The sequence below is a fragment of the Helicoverpa armigera genome, chromosome 8 (genome assembly GCF_030705265.1).
Source record: "Helicoverpa armigera isolate CAAS_96S chromosome 8, ASM3070526v1, whole genome shotgun sequence".
Classification (NCBI taxonomy): domain Eukaryota; kingdom Metazoa; phylum Arthropoda; class Insecta; order Lepidoptera; family Noctuidae; genus Helicoverpa; species Helicoverpa armigera.
Window position 1 is genome coordinate 4,929,358 of NC_087127.1, and position 22,694 is coordinate 4,952,051.

The following is a 22,694-nucleotide window of genomic DNA, read 5'->3' on the forward strand; positions in this document are numbered from 1 at the left end:
TAAAAATAATAAATAAGAATATACGTCTGAGATCTCGAGTTTACGTGGTGCGTCGTATTGTTTTGAAACTTATTATTCTGCCTGTGTACACCACCAAAATAAGGGTTATTCCAGAGGTTAAAAAACTTTAAGGGCAACGGGAGGTTTTCTTTTTGCTAATTAAAAAAAATTGTTCCAAAAGAAAGTTCTTGGTGGCGTAGTAAGTGTAAAATTGCTAAGTTAAAAAAAACATTGCAACGAGCCCTTTGAGCTAAGACTCAAGAAATTCAGATTTCTGGACAAATTGTTTTTAAAATATCTTGGGACATTCGGATAATAATATGACTGATATCTTTTCTCCTTTTATCTATTTTTATGCCTTATTTTCTACTAGCTTCCGCCCGCGGCCTCGCCTGCGTAGAGTTCGGCTGTATCAGGTTTCCAAGAGAATTCTTCAAAAGTCCGGGATAAAAACTATCCTATCTTCTTTCTCAAGGTCAACTCTATCTCTGTACCAAATTTTATTAAAATCAGTTCAGTGGCTTAGACGTGAAAGCGTAACAGACAGACAGACAGAGTTACCCTATAAATACTCTAGATAAAAACTCTTTTTGTATCTCGGCTGTATAGGAAAATATGTCATTGTATTGTAATGGTTTTTCAAATCATGTCAGTTTCCATTAGCAGGTTTTTTTAAATAACTCATGCAGAAAGTTTTTTTTTATCTAGATGGGTCTTTAGGTTGATGGAAAAATTGTAATGTAGGTGACGGCGTTATTTATTTGTATGATTAGGCCTACAAATTCCTTGTGAACCAATGTTGTCCTTACAAAATGGGTTGCGTGTGTTGTTCCCTAAGTTCATTCATTTCTGTTGCGTTAGATGCACTCGAAAGGTACTCCTGCATAGCTTAAACTTTAAATGAGCTTCTTTATTATACAAGCTTATTTACAACTGTGCTAATGTAGAAAGTTTCCCATTTTTCATTTAACACACATGCTGGCGGCAAGGCCGCCGGTTTCATGCCGAGAGGCTATGCCGCCGGCAATACAAGCGGCACAAAATCGTTTTTTTTGGTTGGTTGGTCGCGCCGGCGGCTTCTTTGTGCGGCAAAGCCGGCGGCTTTGTATGCCGCCGGGTGTACGGCGGCTTACGCGGCGGCCCTGCCGCCGGCACTGTGTGTCTTTAGGCGTTAGGTAGGTATTTAGTTCTGGAAATGCTGATAAGTAAATAATTTATCGTTTAATCCTATTGCAGAATTTCACTATGCACGGTTTGTGCTATGTTGACGTGTTGTCTGTTGTTCACAATAATGACCATGCTGGTCATAGGAATGGGCATAGGCTACCATTACTGTTTTGTGCAAACCTCCGTGGATGCTATGGGTGCGAACAAATAATTTGTTTTCATTTTTCAAGTTAGATTATGATTTCAAACATAACTGATAATTTGAATTGAGCAACCCTCATTGTTGTTTTTTTATAGCAAAGGCTGCGAAAGCGGCAGGAGCCTTGCGTTCAGGTCCGAGCGCTGGAGGCTCGGGTCACGTGCTGCGCTCTGTGGAAAAAGCGATGAACCGTGGGTTCGCGCACCGCATGTCACGACGCGATGCCGACTCGCCGCCAGCGAACAACCTCACGATCAGCTCCAACCTCACAGACTCGGTCACTAACGACACAGTCTTCAACGATCTGCCGACAGTCGAGCTTACAACGTTCAATGCTACTAATTTCACAATCTCCTGAAAGTTGTGTTCTGAGTTTTAATGTAAGCATAATATTTTTCATGAATAAAATACGTTCTAAATAACGTAAAGACTTTACTAATTTATAAAGACAAACACCAGTGTACAATCATTAAATAATAAACATTTTACAAAATACAATAGGCTATTATCTATCGCACCTACTTGATTATACAGATTGATCTTAGTCAAGTTACCCAAATGTCCCAATTTAAAGAGAACTTGGCCAATTTATTATCGCAAAATTAGAGCTCTGCGGTTATTCATGTGAAAGGTATAGCTCTGGCGTGTGTGTAGTTAGCGGGCCTTAGGGGCCTGAGGAAGGGCACAGGCGTCGAGGAGTTGCTGCGCGAGCGACGGAAGCGACCGATCAGTCTGCGCGCCAGCTCCCGCTCGTGCGGAGACAACTCGGGCTCCTTGGGCGGCCTGGGGAGAATTATAATTTCAAATAGTAATAAGTGGATTATAACTACGATGTATGCGAAAGGAATGTGCCTCACCTTTCTGTTTCAAGCAAAACAATAGGCGTTTCCGTCGGCTCTATATAAAGCTGCTCTCCTGGCTTTCTGGTTTGGTATACCTCTGAAATCACATTTATAATTTATATGAAGCGGATACTTCGGCATGCATAGTCTAGTGCTTTAAATGGCACCTTAGGACCAGAATTTTAGACGGCAGTATCTACGTACCGAGAAGTGGATGCGGCGGGTGTTCGACTTCCGACCTGTTGACCGCGAGCAGTCGTACCACTGGTCTGTTCTCGGGCCCCGCTCGCATCAACAGCGACGGCTCCGTCGTCGATCTCGATGACACTGAGCGAAAACAACAACATTTTTTATATTTAAACTAATCGAAAGCAAAGAAGTAAGAAGAAAACATTCGTGAACTTCTGACTCCGCTCACGATATCCTTTAACTTCTCTGCGACATTAGCTTCCCCACTCCCTAATCTTGTCTAGACCTCCAATTACACTGTGATATAATAGCTACAATCAAAATATAGTGAAATTTTTTGTCGCTAAAATCACTGCGCAATTTTCATTGCATCATAATCTGAGTGTATAATCAAAGTCAGTACTTACTAGCAAACGAGGCGAGTTCTTTCTGAGCGTAATGGTATCCCACCGAAATGCCGTACACCATCAGCATGATGATGCAGAACATCAGTAACATCAGCAGGAAAGCGCAGCAGGTCCATGTGAGAACTCTGGTAGCAGAGTTACATGTTAGACAAAGCGTAAAAATACCTACTCTCAAACCATTAAAGTAAGAATAGACATTTTCCTAAAGCTGGATTTTGGGAAGTTGCCTGCTTGCTAACCACGAGAATAAACCACCGATGATTTTGTTTCAGTGCAAGCCAAGTTGTTGAAACCTCGAAACCTCACGTGGATATGATCTATTAGATGTCTTAAAAGTAGGTATCATTCCTAGGTAGAACTTACCTTTCCACACAAAATGTTAAAGAACAGAACACGGATTGTATTATCCCCATATTTTCTTGTTTATGCTGCTATCTGTGGCGAAAATGAGTTATTATTTTATTAGAGTAGTGGTAAGGTCCCTGTACTTACTTTATTTTTGATTTCCACTTAACTGTTCTATTTATTGCAATAAAATTGTTTGTTTAATATCTACCCAAATAGGAATCATCATCATATCGGCAAATAGCCGTCCACTGCTCTACGTAGGCCTCCCCCAACGGACGTCAAGCATTCCGGTTTGATACTACTAAGTTTTACCTACTCTTAAAACGGGTCCTTTTTTAAGCAAGGTTTTAAGTAGCTATACCTTAGATATAGAATAGACACCTACTTGTAAAATTCACCAAAGGATGCACTTTAAATGCCTCTGGCGAAAAAACTGAAAATAAATTGATTAAGATGTAAAGTACATAGCACTCACGTACCTAAATCTAATATGTATACAAACTAGGAACTTTATTCGCTAACATTATTAGGCATAGAATTGCAAAAGAATACAAAATGATAGATACCACTCCAAAATATTACAAAACTGCCGAGTGCATTCTGAGTACTCCGTCAGTGTCAAACAAAGAGAAATATGAAAACGCTTTGGTATACATATTGTTTATGAACAGAAGTATAGAACTCTTCAGAGGATTTTTGGTTCAATGGCCCAGCGCGTTTGCAAAGAATAACACAAAATTGTTTAGTGGTTTCAGACCTTTTCTGCTATTGCACAAGACTCATAATTGTGCGTAAAAAGGCATACTATGTCCTAGCTTTCTCAAGCGCACAGAGCGCAGAGCATAAAAATTATGCGTACAAAATACAAAAAGAAACAGTAGTTTTTATCATGTTATTCGACCTTTAACATAGCTAAGTACTGGTAATAAAATAAAATCACTTTCATGCATGAAACATTTTATTTAACAACTTGTATAATAAAAATACAAATGATAACAGTCTCAGTAGTCGAAAGGCACTCACAACACAACCAAATATACTTTCAAATAATATACATATTTTTAATATCGTTAATTTATTGCTTTCCGTCTTAATGTACTTTAAAGAGTGTACCATTGTAAAAAATACGTGTACTTACGACATATGTAGTGGTTATTTTATTACAAGAATAATTTATTATTGCTATTTATAAAACTCATATACACACAATGATATTTGCTTATCTAGTAAATAACATTAATTTATTTTACACAAAATACAACTCTCAAAAATGATGGATATTTAACATTTAAACACAGTCAGTATAAATTGTTTTTACATATCTATAACTTGGTTAAATAATAGTACGCTTCCAGCTCTAGCTATTTAGGTAAAAACTACGGACAGTTTCAAATTGTAGTCTATGAATATACTTATGAACAACCTCACACAATATAGTTATTTTTTATTTGTCAAGAAGATGGATACTAGAAGATGAAAATAGAATATGCTTTATTGCAAACAAAATAAAAGTCAAGAATACATAAAAATTACAAGGAATTAGGTCTTTCCTAACAAGTCATCGGCCAACTTTAATGGTGCTTACGCCTGTTGTACGTACTCGTAGGAATCATAAACGGCGGAATCATAGCGGTACGTAATTGTACGTTAATGTTTCTCACTCAATGGTTTGTATATAAAATCTTTAAGAAAAAATAATGTAAACGTAACAAAAAAAGAATATAAGAAAACACAGTTAAGAAAAAAATATACATACAAAAGTTCGAGATTTCAGCAAAAAGAAATACAAATATCCGATCGGTTTATCTAATTAGTGCTTTAAAAACAAATGTCACATGTTTAACAATTATAAAATACTATAAATACAGTCACAAAATCGCTGGCAGTTCAAATATCAGGTTTAAACGTAAATAGATGATGAATATTATTAACAACCATTTAACAATTGGAACATATTACGGTACATGACTACGGTAACAGTACGCGCAACAAATAACGCTGTCTTCCGTAGCGAGCACACGTGCAAAACGTTTTTGTAAAGGTGCGTACGGATTGCGCGTACCCTGGTACGCGTACTCAGTTTACGCGTATCCGGAACGCTTAGTCCATACCTGCAGCTACGCGTTCACTCTTGGGGTACGCGTACCGCGCGAGCCAACTCGCAGCGCGAGCCACCGTCAGTCGGTTTTTGGTCGCGCGTCAAAGAGGACGCACGCGGCCGGCTACGCTATATTTGGACGGCAAAATGAATAAACACGCGTGTTCTTCGAGTTTCAATAATGAAAATATTATTAGATTGATTCAACTTTATGAATTTCACCGGGTCTTGTGGGATAGCACATAGCGCACTAACTGATTATCGAAATAACGATTTACGCCAAGATGCATGGAAGGCAATTTCAAATGAACTGAACATTCCAATAGGTGAATTAAAAAAAAGTTGACAACTTTATTAGCAACTAATAGAAAAGTTTGTCGGAGTCATGGCGAATGACGGGCTCGCGGAGCGCTCTGGATCGATTGACCTCGCGTACAGGTTCGCGGCGGTCCGTACAGGAGCTGTACGCGTATCCAATGTACGCGTGGACTGTGTTTCCCAACTACGCGTAACACAGGAACGCGCTATCCGTACGCACCTTAACACAGGTAAACGTGGCCGTGTAAACACGTTGTAGTGTGTACAGTCAACTTCAGGTCAGTGGTAACAGTTTTAAAGGAAAATCGTACTTATTACTATTGAGTTAAGGTGCATGACAGTTACCACTGATGTGCGGTCTACCGTACGCGTAGTAGCGTGTACGCGTAGTAGTGTATACGCGTTGCAGTGTGTACGCGTAGTAATGTATACGCGTAGTAATGTATCCGCGTTGTAGTTTGTACGCGTAGTAGCGTGTACGCATTGTACGCGCGTCATTGTTTAGCGTGCAGTAAGTCCCACAACGGCAGTTCCTGTAACGCAGTATGTAACTCGTGTTGCACTTGAGCGGAGACGGCGGGAGCAGCGAGCGCGGTGGCGGCGCCGCGTAGCCACGCACATACTAAGTTTGACGCACCGTTTAGTGGCCCGAGTCCTGTTACGTGTAGGTCCGCACAGCTAGATGGGGAAATTGCGATTTAATACATTTGAAATCAATTTACTTTATGTTATATTTGGTATGATGTTACTCAAATGCGACGATTGATTGAGATAATTAGTTTCACCTAATTCTCACCTAAATGTAAAACCTTGTGAAATTTTTTGAATATGCAGTAGGTCTGTGCGTTTAGATTTAAAAATTGATTTCTATTCTGTTTATACATGAGCATCCTACATTTGGAAAAAAATATCAACGTTACTCGTGATGATGGATGATATAGCATAGACTAAATAAAAAATAAGAATAAAAACTAAAATCATAAACTAAAATAAGTTTCTCAAACTCTATAAAACTTTGGGTTGACCAGCAGAATCGTGATGATGAAAATCATGATTTGGAAATACTTCCAATACTGAAATATAATTTCAATACTGAAATTATAATTATTTATGGGCCCTAGTTGCCCGAAACAGAGGAATAAAAAAAAATTGCAATGAAAATGCTTAATAATGAGGACTTACTCCAAGTTCTGTATGGTGAGATGGTCGAGCTGCGCGTAGGGCTCCCAGCGCGCGAGGCCGAGCGTGAGCGCGAGGTGCAGCGAGTGGCGCTGCAGCGCGGCCGTCGCGCGGCCCCCGCACGACACGCCCATCGCGCGGATACGGTACTCGTCGTAACCGATCTAGTTACACAGATATAATTATCGGCACGAATCTTGAGCTCTGACCTACATCTGCGCAGAAGTGATTTATTAGCAAAGAACCAATCCCGAGTGATGGCTATGACGTGATGCACTGCAGGCCAATCACTGCTTTAGCCCGCCCCCGCGCCTCACTTCAGACCACAAAAGGGACCCAATAAATTACTTCTGCGCACGTGAAGGTCAGAGCTCAAGATTCGTGCCGATAACTATATATCATTTTAAAGATATATTTTTTTAATTTTATGCTAGTGTTTTTGTATCGTGTCAGAGTTCGAAATAAGTAAAACATGGGTAAGTGTATAGTTTGCCAGTAATGGATTATGCACGTCACTGTAACAAGCTCCCGGCGAGTCTATGAGAGTAAATTTAAGTTTTCAATTATATGACATTTGAGGCAATGGATAAAAAAGTATCATCATCATCATCATCATCTCAGCCATAGGACGTCCACTGCTGAACATAGGCCTCCCCCTTTGATCTTTAAAAAAGTATACCTAATTGAAATTTTACTTTATTTAAAACTAGCCGTTTTATCGCGGTTTCACCCGCGTCCCATAGCAGCTACTGCCCGCACCGGGATAAAATATAGCCTATGTTACTCGCAGATAATATAGCTTTCTAATGGTGAAAGAATATTTAAAATCGGTCCAGTAATAATATTAGTATAGATAAATTATTATTTTGCTTGATTTTATCGATGAAGAATGTCCTCCACCCTTTTCAGACTCTCTGGCATTCATATGATTGTAAAGAATTATATAAGCAGTTAGTACTTACATTATACATAGTGTTAGGAACGTTTCCGAATTAAATAAGTAAATGTCTCAATTTCCTTTCTTAACTTGAAAAACAGTACTGGCAACATCACGTGACTTACTTGCAAATCCTTAATCCTCAAGGTGACATGGAAGGAGGTCTTCATGGGGTCGGGTCGGGTCACGCTGACGTCACTGATGCGGTTGATAGTGGCCAAGTTCTTCACCCAGCCGGTGTCCGTCTCGAACTTGCCGATAAACGACAGAGATCCTATCTGGAACACAGGTTATTATTGGTTAGGTAAACATTATATTGCGATCTCCTCGTCTGGTAAATGCTTAGAAAAAGTTGGCTTACTTTCGATGCATATATCGAAATTGTACATAAAATACACTCGGAAACTTTCATATTTAAGGGGGGAAGAGGGCGAGGTGGCGTATTCCATTGGGGGTCATAGTCAGCTTGGTCGATTTTAGTTTGATAATCGTTATTCTAACCCAGTCTAACCAAGGGTATTGGGTTGAGGAGGTCAGATAGGGCAGTCGCTCCTTGTAAAGCACTCGCACTCAGCTACATCCGGTTAGACTGGAAGCCGACCCCAACATAGTTGGGAAAAGGCTCGGAGGATGAATTGTTATTGTCTCCCCAAACCTTTGGCAAAAAATTCTAGGTATCAGGGGTGGCAGGAGTGGGGGACGACATGAAGTGTTATGAGAACTATAATCAACTCTTACCTTATGCATGAAGGTGGCATGTATGGGCGGTAGCTGCAGCACCTCTCGACAGCTCTGCAGTAACGTTCGGCGCATGTTGATCAGTATCATGTCGATCACCTTGTTGCCGTTCTGCGACAGGCACGCGATCATGCCGCTGTACACGAATATATGCTCTATTGTAAGTTTGGAAGGTTCATTTTAGTACTACTGAAAATGCTGATATGTTCTACTCGAAATACCTTTGTCAGGTAAGTGTGTATTTTTTTAATTCCGCAAGATTTGAGATCAGGTGGTAATTTTGTTCCTTAAAGAGTTCTTGTAAAGCCAAACAGCCAACTTTAACAGTCCGGATTTCAAATTCTGCAGGCCGATATTTCAATATCAGGGGTACATTTAGATTAGTAATATTATAATGAAAAAAAAATATATATATTGTTAAGGGGCTAAATGCCAAAATTGGCTTTGAACGCGACGATAGCTCAATGTGATGATTATATTCTATTATATTAGAGGATTCGAATGACAAATTAAGTCAGCCGGCTTCTCTCTCTTTCTCTCGCGTACTTAAATACTAACGAGAGAGAAAGAGAGTGTTTTGGGTGCACTCAGCCTCTTAACTTTAAAGTGTCAGGTCTAACTACTGGTCCGATTAGAAAACCATTCAGCTCATCTTTTATTGAGGACTTATTTTACACGTATGCGGGTGAAACCGATGGCAGAAGCTGGTTACCTATAAGCTTCCATGAGCGAGGGGTTGCAGCACATGACCTCGGAGACGCTGGTGGCCTGACGCAGCACCAGCGCTAGATGTCGCTGAAGCTTCTCCCGGAGCAGCGCGTATAGAGGCAGGGAGACCGCCGCCGTGAGAGGCAGGTCATCTGAACAAGCATATCAAAGTACCTACACTGAATAATTATTGATTTAATCCTTTACATTCAGACAACAATGGCTCATAGATATTATACTTTAAAAATAACATATAAAAATAATATAATACAAAAAATATTGTTACTACATTGTACATGTACCTAATTGGTTGTGAATGTTTTATTGTCTTATTATGAATGTGAGCTAAAAATATAGCTTATTACATCACATTTTCAAAGTAATCAATACACTACTACATGTGTATTTTATTTTGTGTTTATAATTTACTAGATCAAACTATAATATATGTAGAATCAATATATATTAGGCCGTAGTTGGGTAACATTAGTCGCAAGGTGATTATTAGAAACTTAAACGTGTTCCTACAAAACGGGTTTCTTATCTTTGCGACGAACGATTAACTTTTTATGTTACATAGTTATCAAGCGTGTAATATGATAACAATCAATTTACATACATACGTAATACATAGGTATAGTGCTGTATAAATTATAACATCAAAAAAAAAACTAGACCGTTGAGAACAAAACGACGAGCAGAAATGTCATAACGCAAATCCTTCTAAGAATAGCGTCGTCAAAACGCAAATGTTCGGGGGACGAGGAACGTTACCTTAGGCAGATTTCCCCAGGGATTCAAACGCGTCGCCGCGTCGTTAGTTTACTTTTAACTGATTGTTTTACTTAGGTTTTCATTTGACCTAGAAGACTGAACGGGATCTACCTACCTGCCTTATGGCATCGACGAAATTAACAAGCATTGTAAAATAATTAGCTTGGATACGATGTTTACGGTCTGTGATTGTAAGATAAATTAATCTTAAAGCAAACTTAAAGTGTGTATAATTGGTTCTTAAATCAAGTCTGATAACAAGGTTTCATTAGCAAGATTGCTGTGGTAATTACTTTACGATCCATTCATTACATTAGCGAGACTAGTGTCGCAATACTTACAGTTCGTATTTTGGACAGAAAACTGAAGCCATTTTCTCTATTAATATTCATTAATTATCCTCAATTGCAACAACATCTATACTAATATAATTAAGAGGAATAATTTTTTTGCTTGTTCTTCAAGGCCCCGAAATCACAGAACTGATTTGAAAAAATATTTCACTGTTGGAAAGCCACACTATTCCCGAGGAACATAGGCTACATTTTATCCTATGGTAAGAAGTTCCCCTAGGACGCGGGTGTATCCGCGAGAAAACAGTTAATTTAATATACATATGTATAGATGATGTACCTACCATACATAGTTATGATGGTGATAAAGGGTATGGTTCAATATTTGGTATATTTTGATTAGGGCTTACAGGCTCACGTCGAACCTCGAACTAAAACAAAACTCGATCAGAGTGAATGTGATAGGTTATGTTTGCCATCTCGTCAAGACTTCTATAGCGTGAATCAGTAGCTTATATAGATAACTAATATTTTTTCATGCTTGTATCCATAGGGATAGAGTACTTACCAATATGTTTTGCTAGCTGCTCTGTTGTCGCAAATTCGTATCCGCCAGTCCTCTGGGGCGATGGCCAGGATAACTAAAATAAATATTTGAATCATGATAAAACAATAATAATTATTTGAGGAAGGAAATATATGTATTATTTAAACACTTTCTATAAATTCCAAAAGCAATTTCATTACTATATTTAAAACTAAAGGTACTTGAATTAATAATAAAATATATAATTTAGGGGTACATGCTGGCTGGCTTTAGTGGTAAATATAGACCTTAAGCAGTTTACTAATAGAAGTTTTATTTAATATTTGCAGAGAATAAAGTTGAGATTCCACTCCTTAGATAAGATATTATTGAAAAAGACGCATTTTTGACCAAATTACTGCTAAAATATTCCTTGTTCAGTCCAGGCCCTACAATACTTTAAGTAGGCAAGTCTACATTGAAAAAAATATAGATAAACATGAAAATAAAAAATAAATTCAATAGTTACCTTAACAAGCACTTCATCATGTGTAAAATCAATGTCAGGGTTGATGAATGAGAAGGCATCATCTTCCAACACTAACCCCACTCTCACATCTGCGATCATGTTTGATAATGATATTCTAGAATTATTAATTTTAAATGATTAATGTTTTAGGACTAACATGATTAAAATATCTGATTGGAATACCTACCTTTTACAGAACAATGCACAGACCTGTACCATAAAGTTTGGAATTAAATTGGAACATTTTATAAGAAAAACATAAGTTCATAGAAAAATAAAAATTTGTTCTCTGGAAGTAAAGAAATATCTTTTGATAGAGTGTAAGTTATACACAGACTTAGATTTTACATGGTTGTATACATGCTTCAAGGGTGAGTAGTATTATTTAACTATAATGATAAATGTACCATAACCAGCCATACTTGCCAAAAACTGGTCAAATAAGTGACTTGACAGTTGAGAATGGGTTATCATAATAGTTAAATGGTGCAACTCACCGACAGTGTTTTTAGAAACAAAATAATCATGATACTGATACCAATACCAAGACATATGAAACATGAAATAAACCCCTGAATATCAATATTGTGCGAAGATGAAATTAATTTTGCAAATGTGAATGACACTTCTTAGTGGAATATCTTATATGGAGTAATAAACTATCTATTTATAGTTTGTTGTGTGCATGCTTTTGTACAATAATTATGACAGTAACACAAATGGTACATAGCAGTCTTGCTCATAAATTATGTATTTTACTGATATGAAACGGTGTAACAATCAATGCTTTGCAATGCAGTAATACTTTGGTAGTAAAATATAGGGTTTATTTATATACATTAAGAGGTTTACTTTTATATTTCTATATTGTTAATTTACAGATTATGTTTGATCCATAAATCCCTTCCTTAGCTGCTGGGTAATGGTGCAAGACATTACCAATTATCAAAAGGGACATATGATCTAGTACATATTTTTTTAAATCCATGGATAATATGAATAGTTCGTAAACTAACCTTCAAGCATAATATAAATCTGAAGAGTTTGTTTGAATACACAAATGTTTGTGAAAATTTTGAAAAATAACATTAATTAATGGATAGCTCAGTGACAATACTTACAGAACATGTCCTTCGGCCATCACCGGTATAAGGTTGTAGAGGTTCTCATTAAATGCACTGTAAAGCCCCTTCACATTGACCTCCCCTAGTGAACAGCGAAGTGTGAGGCTCATAGACTTTAGATCGAGAGATACAGACTGCATGTGGAATGTAGGAGGTTTCACCAGTTCTAAGCGGGAGAGGTTGCTGAAATATTAATATGCCAATGAGGTGTTACATAAAGTTGTGTTGTAGGTTTAACTATATCGATTTTTTAATTAATTTAAAATGACAAAGAATAGATTGTCCATATAATTTAATGTTAAATATTATTTTCCTCAATTCTATAAGTGTTAAAAATATATATTTACACTTGTGTATTTTTGGCAAAATATGAAGTATCACCCAGTGTGTCAGGCTTGATTTGTTCACCATTCTTCGTCTGCTGCAGCGCCACATTCGTAAAACTCTATAATACAGTAATCAGTCCAGTTATCAACACACAAACATATAAAATGTATGTTAATCTATTAGTATTTGTATTTATTTACCCTTTTGATTACATCTTGCAAATTGGGCTGGACTTTTGTTAAGAGATCGTCCAGCTCTAGTTCTATATCCACAACCTCTTCTTCAGACATTTTATAATAACATTACCTTAAGCTTTCAACTCATAAATTTTTATTTTTTAATAAATAATTATATTTTATCACCGAAAACGAAACATATTGCAGCTGACGTGCGACTGACAGGAAGTTGTTGTGCTGTATCTGTCACTCTTACAACTGTCAAATTAATAGAGTTTGAATTTATCGACTAAATAGGGTTGGGATATACAAAATTATCATCATGCCCGCAGTTCCAAATGGAGACGGCACGCTGCTGTGCCATACAGTAGCGGCGTAAGGGGGGGGCGGAGGGGGCGGTCCGCCCCGGGTACCACGTCTAGGGGGGTGCCATCTCGGTGGGCACATATCTGCACGACCAGGATGGCGCGGGCAAAAGGGACCATTCACGGAGGGCTTTCGTAATCTGCAAAGCCTAGGTTCACTACCACTCGCAGTGTAGGCCCGGCCCAAGACATCGCCACGGGATTGAGAGGGGTCACACACAGTCCGACTGTCACCCCTCTCTTTTTCACTCACATCCTTGCCGCACCCCACTCGCTCCAAAATCACGATAAATTAACTGATTATTTAAATGGATTCCTTAAAGTTAGAAAAAAAGCGCTCGCTTCGCTCGCGGTTTTTTTTTCTTTGCACATTTTAATTTATTCTGCGCTTACTTTTGTGACCCAAAACTCAAAAAATTTCGCGCTCGCTACGCTCGCGGCTTTTCCACTTCGCACTGCATTCTTTTAACTACTTCGAGTACTTTTGTGTCCCATAACTCAAAATATTTCGCGCTCGCTACGCTCGCGGCCATTCCACTTTACACTATTTTCTTTTAACTGGTTTGGGTACTATTGTCTCCTGTAACTCAAAAAAATTCGCGCTCGCTACGCTCGCGGGTTTTCCGAGATTTACTGTGCTTTTTTTAACTGCTCTGGGTACTTTTAAGACCCAAAACTCGAAAAATATCGCGCTCGCTACGTTCGCGGCTTTACAAAACTTTGCAGTGCTTTCTTTTAACTGCCTTAAGGTACTTTTGTATCCCTAAACTCAAAAAATTTCGCGCTCGCTACGCTCGCGGCTTTTGAAGAATTTACAGTGGTTTCTTTTAACTGCTTTGGGTACTTTAGTGTCCCTAAACTAAAAAAAAATTTTGCGCTATACGCAAGTTTCTTTGGATTTAATTGGGTATTTTTGTGTCCCAAAAACTTAAAACAAATGCACACGGTAACATGTAGTATGCGTTTAAAAATAATCCATAAAAGGAATTTTGGGGTGCTCAATAGGTAGCCGCCCCGGGTGCCATCCGATGCTACGCCGCCACTGCATATACTTGTACTTATCATTTTTTACTTCGCTGCCCACTATTTCCCCGCCGTTTGTTGCCCGTGGTACTACCAATAGTACTACCAGTAGTACCACGGGCAATTTTTTCTTCCCGTAGTACTACCAAGCGGTCTGGTAGTACCACGGGCAAGAAAAAACTGCCCGTGGTACTACTGTCAATATTATAGGTTTTTTTCAACCCTTTTGTTGTCACAGTTGATATGGTCATCCTAGAAAGAGAATTGCAATATATATTTTTTTGAATGTGGATATATTTTGGCACTATTTCGTAAATAGATCGACGGCTCCTAAGTATACTGAGTCAACTAACAAATTTTGCGAATTGCACTTTTTTGTGTATTAACAATAATTAAATCATTTTCTATTTACCTGTAAAATAAAAAAAATTCTATCTTTATAAATAACTAAGAAAAAATAGCGTATACTCGATCAAGTATAGTAATTTATTTATTTTGCACTTAGTAAACTGAGTCAAGTGTTTGCTACCAATATACGTGGGACGCGAATGCACTCGCTTTGGTGCAAGTTCAAACTGACTCAGTATACGGCGAAACAGCGGGGTGTGCGGACGTTATTAAGTGCTTTTTGTTATCAAGAAATAGTTGCTTTTCTGTGTTATTCTTATTTAAATTTAGAGTCATAATTTTATAGAAAGGGGTGATGAGTACTAGGTCTCGAAAAATCATTAATTTAGTGAATGAAAAATATGATACCTAATTCTGACGTTAATAAAGAAAATACTTCTGAAGCTTGTGATAATGTTCATTAATCTTTTTAAAGAAAATCATTTAAAAATAGGTTGCCACCGATATCGGGCACAGGGTCAAAGGTACCGGTGGTTAGGGTCCCAGAGACAGAAACCTCCTCACAATACGCGCCGTATCAAGGAGTACTGCCTTCTGAATCAGTCCCTTGATCCAGCCGCCTAACGAGAGCCTCATGAGGTGTTGGTCGAAGCTCTTGGCTAGTAGACCATTGGCCGTAACGACAATCGGCACAACAACAGCCGTGTCGACATTCCACATGGCGACAACCTCATGCGCTAAGTCGAGATACTTTATTTGTTTCTCATTCTCAGCTTTTACAAGGTTCTCGTCATGCGGAACGGCGACATCGATTATCATCGCGCGGCGCGCTAAGCGATCTATCACCACTATATTAGGCTTATTGGCTACAACAGTCCTGTCAGTGATGATAGATCGATCCCAGTACAACGTGATATGGTCCTTTTCGAGAACTAGGTCGGGCGCATACTTGTAGTACGGTACCTACAAGGTTGTATTGCAGGGCAAGCTGCTGGTGGATGATCTTGGCCACTTGGTTATGTCTGTGCAAATATTCACCGTTAGCCAAACGAGAACAACCAGATATAATATGTCTGATAGACTCACCCGGATGGTGACATGCCCGAAATATGTCAACCGTCCCGTCTTTCATGATATTTCTCCGGTAGTTATTCGTCAGGATAACTTCGTCCATAATTGCACATACAAACCCTTCGGTTTCTCCAAAAAGGTCACCGAAGCGTAGCCAAGATGCTTTGAAGTCTACATCGGGGCCATGAAGAGCCCCGAAGAAGCGTCCGTGTAGCTGTTTGCTCTGCCATACCTCCTTGCGATCATGGTTAGTTAGTTAGTACGAAAGGTTTGCGCCAGTTCTCTTTTGCCAACGATAGTGGGGTGAGTCCTCTGTCCGCTGCTATCATATCACGGTGCATACCCACGTCGTTTTTGAGAAAATATTCTCTGAGACTGCACACCTCACGGTTGTGGAGTCTTTGCATTTAAAAAGCCTCGTCCTCCACATTTCCGTGGGATGTACAGTCTCATCACCGACGATCGTGGGTGATGCATTCGTTCTTCGGTCAGCAGTGGCATCCAATTCAGTTTGAGTCCATTTGAGTATTCCGAAGGAGTACATCAGGACTGGCATGACCCAACCATTATAGGCGCGAAGCTTGTTGCCGCCCGATAAGGAACTTTTTAGAACCTTATTCAGGCGACCAAAGAAACGCTCCTGTAATGACTGTTTCATGACACCCACATTGACGCCTAAACCCTCCGCCATACCCACGTATTTATATGAATCTGAGAGTTGTACTCCCTCAGATTCCACAACTTCCCCTCGCTTTACATACATGACTGCACATAATTATCCTTATTCTTAGTATTTATTGCTGAGAATAAAATCAGTTTAAAAAATTAACTTAAGTACTTAATAATTATCTAGGAAAAAAAACAATCTAGGCAAAGAAAAAACACAAATGATTAAGAATAATAAAATAATTAATTATTAAGTACTTAATAGTATACTTAGTATTAAGTAATTTTTGAGACTGATCTAGACACACGGCAGTGTGTCCGCCAAGTTCGAGCAAAAAAAGCGACATACCGGCCGTGGGTTATATTACACGAACCATTTCGGGCCAAATTCGACCCCCCTGTAACTCAAAATCTATTTTATTTACGCATATCAAATTTCCAGTATCTGTTGAGACCCCCTCACTTATTTAAAATACAAAATTTCATTAATATACCTATTGTAGGTCTTGAGATATTGACGTCAGAAAATCGCTATTTTTACTATACACTCACTGACTGACTGACTGACTGACTCACTCATCAAAAACCTAGACCACTTCCAATGGTCGTATTGACTTGAAATTTGGCATGGAGGTAGGTCTTTATGTCAACGTAAAGGGAAAAATCTGAAAATGGCCAAGTGTGAGTCGGTTTCAAAATAATGAAGGTGTTTTATACCCGGTGTAAATTTATACCCCTAAGGAACTAAAACGAACTAAATTTATCTATATTTATATAATATATCTTCGAATGGTACAAAGGTTTGTATTTAGCCAAAGTAAAGTAAAAATCTGAAAACGGCCAAGTGTGAATCACTTTCGAAAATAACGAATGTGTAACTTTGATCCACGAACATAATATATGATAACATGTCATGTCAGTCAGTTGGTAAATCTAGTCCAATTAGTTAATCTAGTTCATTTCTTTGTAAGAAACATAGTGCATATTAAAAAATCTAAAAGATAGCATAAATGAGACATTTCTTTAACTAACTTCATCATAAGAAAAAAATAAAATAAACAACCTTACAAAAATAAATGAAATCCCACCCAAAACAAAAATGTGAAAGACTGCCAAGTTCGATAACATGGGAATGCTTCGCCTATAAAAGAAGTGAGATCTGAATAAGTACAAAGTTCCATACACATACCTCAGTTAAAAATAGTTACTTTTTAATGATGTTACTTGGCAAGTTTTAATAGAAAATTAAATACTTGATTCATTGCGTTTAGTAGGTTTATAAGAAGGTGTATGAAAACTTGCCAAGCAACATCATTAAAAAGTAACTATTTTTAACTGAGGTATGTGTATGGAACTTGGTACTTATTCAGATCTCACTTCTTTTATAGGCGAAGCATTCCCATGTTATCGAACTTGGCAGTCTTTCACATTTTTGTTTTGGGTTTTATTCTCAGCAATTAATACTAAGGATAAGGATTATTAATTAAGGATTATTGTTGATTTTTGTAATTTTTTGTTAATTTTATAGATATCCTAAAGTTGTGCTTATGTTGCCAATACCGTTTTGAATTTTTCTTTGATTAAAATATTAAACATGAAAGGCGTTTTTGATAAATTAACTATTTTGTACCACACTTGACTCAATTTAAGTATGGTTCACTTTTGAAATTATGCCCATGTACAGTGAGTCAACTTATTATATTTTAACAAAAAATAAATTCACGACAGAAAATATAATATATAAAAAATCCAATAAGTAAATAAAAATATTTTTTGCCACACTTGTAAAGTAATTTTTGTTTATAACGTAGATTCAATAATGCGACGTATAAAAATATAAGTGGTACTTGATCCATTTTTAAGAGACAAATAATCGCCGTATACTAGTATATCTACAATATCTCATAAATTAATAAAATAATATGAAATTTATTGTGTACAGATGAGAGGCTTTATTATATTCAATTCACTACGATTGGTTTTTTTTTCATGGTTGTATTAACAATTTAAATATAACCATTTTGATCTTCTTATCGCCCTCCTGTAAAGTTACTAAAAGTATAGTTGACTCAGTATACTTAGGAGCCGTCGAGATCTGGTAGTTGTGAAATTTTTCATTGCTCAAAATTGACAAGAGTCAAAAACACTTAGTTTTTTTTTTCACAAATAAGTATTGAATACCTTGATCTCGTGGGATTAACTTGATGTATTTTATGCTATCATTGAACTTGGTGAGTATTTCCGTCGGGAAATTGGAATACTCAGGTAAGTTTGCTGTCCTGGTACACGGGGGAGCAGTTGCAACGAAATTCAGAGATTGATAGGTTCACTTTTTAACTCCGGTGATTGATGAAAATAAGAAAAAAATATATAAAAAAGAGTCACCTACTCCAAGATAAATTATAACAAAGCAATTTATTTGAGAAGAGCACCAGTTGCAAAGTGTGCCATTTGAAAAGTGTACCAGTTGCGAAATGCACCATTTGAGCATGATGTAGAAGTGCACCAAATGCGTCAAACCCAATTATTCTTCCACTGTTAGGAAGCTACACTCTCTGCGCTGAACGCAAAGTACGTTTTATCCAGGTACGGAAAGAAGATTCCCCGGACGAGGTGATTAGTCAAAAACTAATTTACAGAATTCGGCCGAACCAAAATAGTAAAGTACTAGGACAGCATAACTTATATGATCATATCAATACTCAATGCTTTCGATAATTTTAATGAATAACACTACCTACTTAATATTTCAAATAAAACGAAAAACGTAAGTTGATATTCAATTCTTATGAAATTTGTGAAAAAAAAACTAAGTGTTTTTGACTCTTGTTGATTTTAAGCAATGAAAAATTTCACAACTACCACTATTTACGAAATAGTACCAAAATATATCAACATTAAAAATATATATATATATATTTCAATTCTCTTTCTAGGATGACAAAATCAACTGTGACAACAAAAGGGTTGAAAAAAACCTATAATATTGACAGTAGTACCACGGGCAGTTTTTTCTTGCCCGTGGTACTACCAGACCGCTTGGTAGTACTACGGGAAGAAAAAACCGGCCAAGTGCGAGTCGGACTCGCGCACCCAGGGTTCCGTACAAATCCTGTATATAAAAAGTGAGTCTCGCGCCAACCGTTCAGTTTAGAACAATCATAGTTATAGTAATTTCGTGAGAGACAAAATAGTTAATATTTTTTATTTTATAATATAACTAAAATAGTACGCCAGTACCTTGTAAAAGTGATTTTATTAAAGTTATTTATATAGATACAACATTTTATAGTCATCATTCAGAAATCTGATTGAAAATAACTAATTATGTCTTAAAGGTCATTGGATATCTGACCCGCTTTGTAAAAAGTGGCGAACATGAATCAAAGTAGTTTTAAATCGTGGAGAATACGTTTCGTATGACGTTTCTTTGAATATAAATATAGACTTTTCATAAAGAAGGAAGATGCCAATTCGGATGACCAGGATCTGATGAGGATCTGGAAACCCCGAGAAATCGAGGTCAACTCTTGAATATTGTAGGCACGCATCGAGTCAAAACCAGACATGTGAGTGTATTTTTGAGTATACTGGTAAACAGTGAAGGTTTGGAGCTGATTTGATTATGGAGACTACAGAGAGTCGAGGGAACTCCTGAACGGTATGTTGCAAGTGTTGCAACTACCACGTGTTTGGGCTTATTTTATTTGTATTGGCGAAGACTTTCCACATAGATAGGTTTGACTGCCATTGTGGGGTCGATAACAAAGATCAGATATAGTAATGGGAACTCCTTTACAATTTATAACGTAACCTTGTGTTGAAGCTTATTTTATTTTAGTTGATGAGAATTCACTACTAATGGGATCTTTTATTTTTGAGGGATCAATCACCTAACGAGCTCCAGTTTCAGGTTTTTTTCGAAACTGCCTGAAGACTTGTAACTGTCGAATTGTAACAACGACTGCTAGAGAGTAGGATTCGGGGCTGCTGGCTTTACGTTTCTAGAGCCTTGACAAAAGTTTAATTCTGTCCCTTTCTTTGTTTTATAAAGTCAGCTTTATTTTATTTTGTAGCATTTTACAAACAAATCCAACTTCAAACATATAAAAAAGCAACAAGAAAACAAAAGCGAGAAAGAAATTAAAAAGATGTTAGGTGCATCGGTCTAGAAGTCGGTGTCTAGAGGATGCATCTATATTTATTTAACTACCGAGATCTAGGCCGAGCATATAAACAGTTTTGTTGTTGTTTTTAGAAGTAGTTTTTTTTTTGTAAAAAGTTTTTATTTTTAACTTTTGTGAGAAGTTCTCGTCAATTCGAATGATATAAGCCCAAACACGACGTAACTAAAACATACCGTTGAGGAGTTCTCTCGACTTTCTCACGTCTCCATCATCAGGTAAGCTCTAAACCTTCACTGTTTGATAGTATCACCAGACATACGTCTGAGAATCAAGTTTTAATCCTATGCATGCCTACAATTTCTGATAGTTGCCCTCGATTTCTCAGGATTTCCATCATCAGATCCTGATCTGATGACAATGGAAATAAACGGCGAGTATACTCTTTCACTACAAAGAAATGATTTCTTAAATCCGTCAAACTTGATCGTTTAAATTCCCCATTGAAATGAGGAAAATATTTGATGTTTACACCTGATTTTCTCTAGATTCCCATGGTTCACATTGATGCGACTAATGCCACAGTAAATCAGAGCCTTTATCATTATACTGTGCTATATTTCGTTCGTATCCGCCGCGGGTATGGTTTCCATACTAAGGTGCCCAAAGGGTGCCCAATGACCTTTGAATGATTTAAAATTTTTCACAGTTTAGAGGCAATTATAATTAAGAAGTGTTTGATATGAATTTCAACTTTAATATCTCTACGCGTTCATGTGAAAAAGTGTAGGTAGTAAGTTTATAATTATTAAAAAAATATTTTATGTCAAGTAAGCAAAAATAATATTTTAATATTTTATGTAACTTTAAATTTATCATTTTCGCAATTTTTCCTTTATCTGTACTATATAACGTTGCTTCTTGCCGAATTTCAAGATTCTGAGTTCACGGGAAGTACCTTGTAGGTTTTGATTCCCTAGCGTGTGACGGAAATTCGTCTAAAGTGTCGGTATAACTGCTGTATCTTTTGATCGCGTTAACTTAGAAGTTTGATTTTTTCACTACCTAAAGGGACAATAGACCTAAGTATTTGGTATAAATTTCAATTTGATACCTTTATTCGTTCGTGAGAAATAAGGTAGTAAGTTTCATTTTATTAAAATATTTTTTTTTATGTTATATAACTAAAAAAATTAGATTTTCGGAATTTTTCCTATATTTGCATTATATGATAATGCTTCATGCCAAATTTCAAGACTCTGAGTTTACGGGAAGTATCCTGTAGGTTTTGATTCCTTTGCGAGTGTCGAAAATTTGTTGAAAATATCGACATAATCGGCTGTATCTTTTGATTGGCTTGGCTTAGAAGTTTGATATTTTCACAGCTTAAAGAGGCAATAGACCTGAGTATTTCATGTGAATTTCAGCTTGATACGTCCACGCGTTCTTGAGATAAAGGGTCTTGACAGACAGACAGACAGACAGACAGACAGACAGACAGACAGACAGACAGACGGACAACAAAGTGATCCTATAAGGGTTCCGTTTTTTCCTTTTGAGGTACGGAACCCTAAAAATTGCCCGTGGTACTACTGGTAGTACTATTGGTAGTACCACGGGCAACAAACGTTCCCCGCGTATACACCAGGGTATTTGCAAAGAGATTTGCACTTCGATTAATTGTAATGCTCTAAGATTGTATTAACAGTTTATGTACCTACACAGTGAACAGTCTTTGTTGAGTTGATGAGAGAAGATAAAAATATAACGCAATCAAAGGCACTACTTATTTCTTAAGAAATCTCTTTCAGCAGGCCCGTTATGTATGAGTTTTTGTGAATTCACATTGACTTTCATATTTTCAACCTGCATGTACCTATTATTAAATTTTTCGAAATAATGGTATTTTCATTCATATTTCAACATTGAAAATCGGTGTATTCTAAAAAGACGTAAGCACCAATTTATTTTATTAGTATAGGTAGGTAATTTATGCTATACATAAGGGACACTTGAGGTTTTCATCATCTACAACATTGAGTAAAATGCTTAGGCTAAGGTATAGTTATCGGCACTATATATCTAAGGTACTTATAACTACTTCATTCTACTGTTTATGTGACGTCATCAGGATATAGGTACGAAAATAAAGAAATGGTGAAGGTCGTGCCAATTTTGAAATGTTGTTAATTATGAAGGTTGGTAATATTTTTGTGTT

The 22,694-nt window shown here is 37.2% G+C and overlaps 2 protein-coding genes and 1 long non-coding RNA gene across 6 annotated transcripts; 1 reads left to right on the forward strand and 2 right to left on the reverse strand.

Annotated features, from left to right (window-relative positions):
• Positions 1-39: 39 nt before the first annotated feature.
• Positions 40-1,474, forward strand: LOC110372849 (uncharacterized). The gene is made up of 3 exons (XR_010276719.1): positions 40-740; positions 1,237-1,364; positions 1,465-1,474. It is a non-coding gene; the product is annotated as an uncharacterized LOC110372849 (long non-coding RNA).
• Positions 1,475-1,778: 304 nt separating this feature from the next.
• On the reverse strand, positions 1,779-3,785 carry LOC110372848 (uncharacterized). Of its 3 annotated transcripts, XM_021329846.3 has the most exons (7): positions 3,719-3,785; positions 3,538-3,585; positions 3,168-3,239; positions 2,805-2,929; positions 2,413-2,535; positions 2,224-2,305; positions 1,779-2,149 (listed from the first exon to the last, which is right to left on the reverse strand). In XM_021329846.3, exons 3-7 carry the CDS (start codon positions 3,215-3,217, stop codon positions 1,987-1,989), a joined length of 543 nt encoding a protein of 180 aa, XP_021185521.1. In that variant the 5' UTR covers positions 3,218-3,239; positions 3,538-3,585; positions 3,719-3,785; the 3' UTR covers positions 1,779-1,986. The 3 variants fall into 3 exon arrangements, with proteins under 3 accessions (XP_021185521.1, XP_021185519.1, XP_021185520.1); XM_021329844.3 differs by having other exon boundaries at positions 3,538-3,783; XM_021329845.3 differs by lacking the exon at positions 3,538-3,585 and having other exon boundaries at positions 3,632-3,782.
• A 1,713-nt stretch (positions 3,786-5,498) lies between these two features.
• LOC110372846 (uncharacterized) lies at positions 5,499-13,119 on the reverse strand. 2 transcript variants are annotated; one of them, XM_049838079.2, is made up of 11 exons: positions 12,904-13,119; positions 12,724-12,821; positions 12,374-12,559; positions 11,440-11,462; positions 11,253-11,341; positions 10,766-10,838; positions 9,135-9,282; positions 8,423-8,558; positions 7,810-7,962; positions 6,751-6,911; positions 5,499-6,246 (listed from the first exon to the last, which is right to left on the reverse strand). In XM_049838079.2, the coding sequence occupies exons 1-11, from the start codon at positions 12,991-12,993 to the stop codon at positions 6,063-6,065; spliced, it is 1,341 nt and encodes a 446-aa protein (XP_049694036.2). In that variant the 5' UTR covers positions 12,994-13,119; the 3' UTR covers positions 5,499-6,062. The 2 variants fall into 2 exon arrangements, with proteins under 2 accessions (XP_049694036.2, XP_021185517.3); XM_021329842.3 differs by lacking the exon at positions 11,440-11,462 and having other exon boundaries at positions 5,502-6,246; positions 11,253-11,367.
• Between the last annotated feature and the right edge of the window lie 9,575 nt (positions 13,120-22,694).

Excerpts from the sequence above, each read along its gene's own strand:
- LOC110372848 (XM_021329846.3), bottom strand. The coding sequence starts at position 3,217 with ATGGGGATAATACAATCCGTGTTCTGTTCTTTAACATTTTGTGTGGAA. Across the intron at positions 2,930-3,167 it reads TTAACATTTTGTGTGGAAAG|AGTTCTCACATGGACCTGCT; the intron begins GTAAGTTCTACC and ends CTCTGCTACCAG. Across the intron at positions 2,150-2,223 it reads GTTTTGCTTGAAACAGAAAG|GCCGCCCAAGGAGCCCGAGT; the intron begins GTGAGGCACATT and ends AATTCTCCCCAG.
- LOC110372846 (XM_021329842.3), bottom strand. The coding sequence starts at position 12,993 with ATGTCTGAAGAAGAGGTTGTGGATATAGAACTAGAGCTGGACGATCTC. Across the intron at positions 11,368-12,373 it reads ATGGCCGAAGGACATGTTCT|AATATCATTATCAAACATGA; the intron begins GTAAGTATTGTC and ends TAATAATTCTAG. Across the intron at positions 10,839-11,252 it reads ATGATGAAGTGCTTGTTAAG|TTATCCTGGCCATCGCCCCA; the intron begins GTAACTATTGAA and ends TATTTATTTTAG.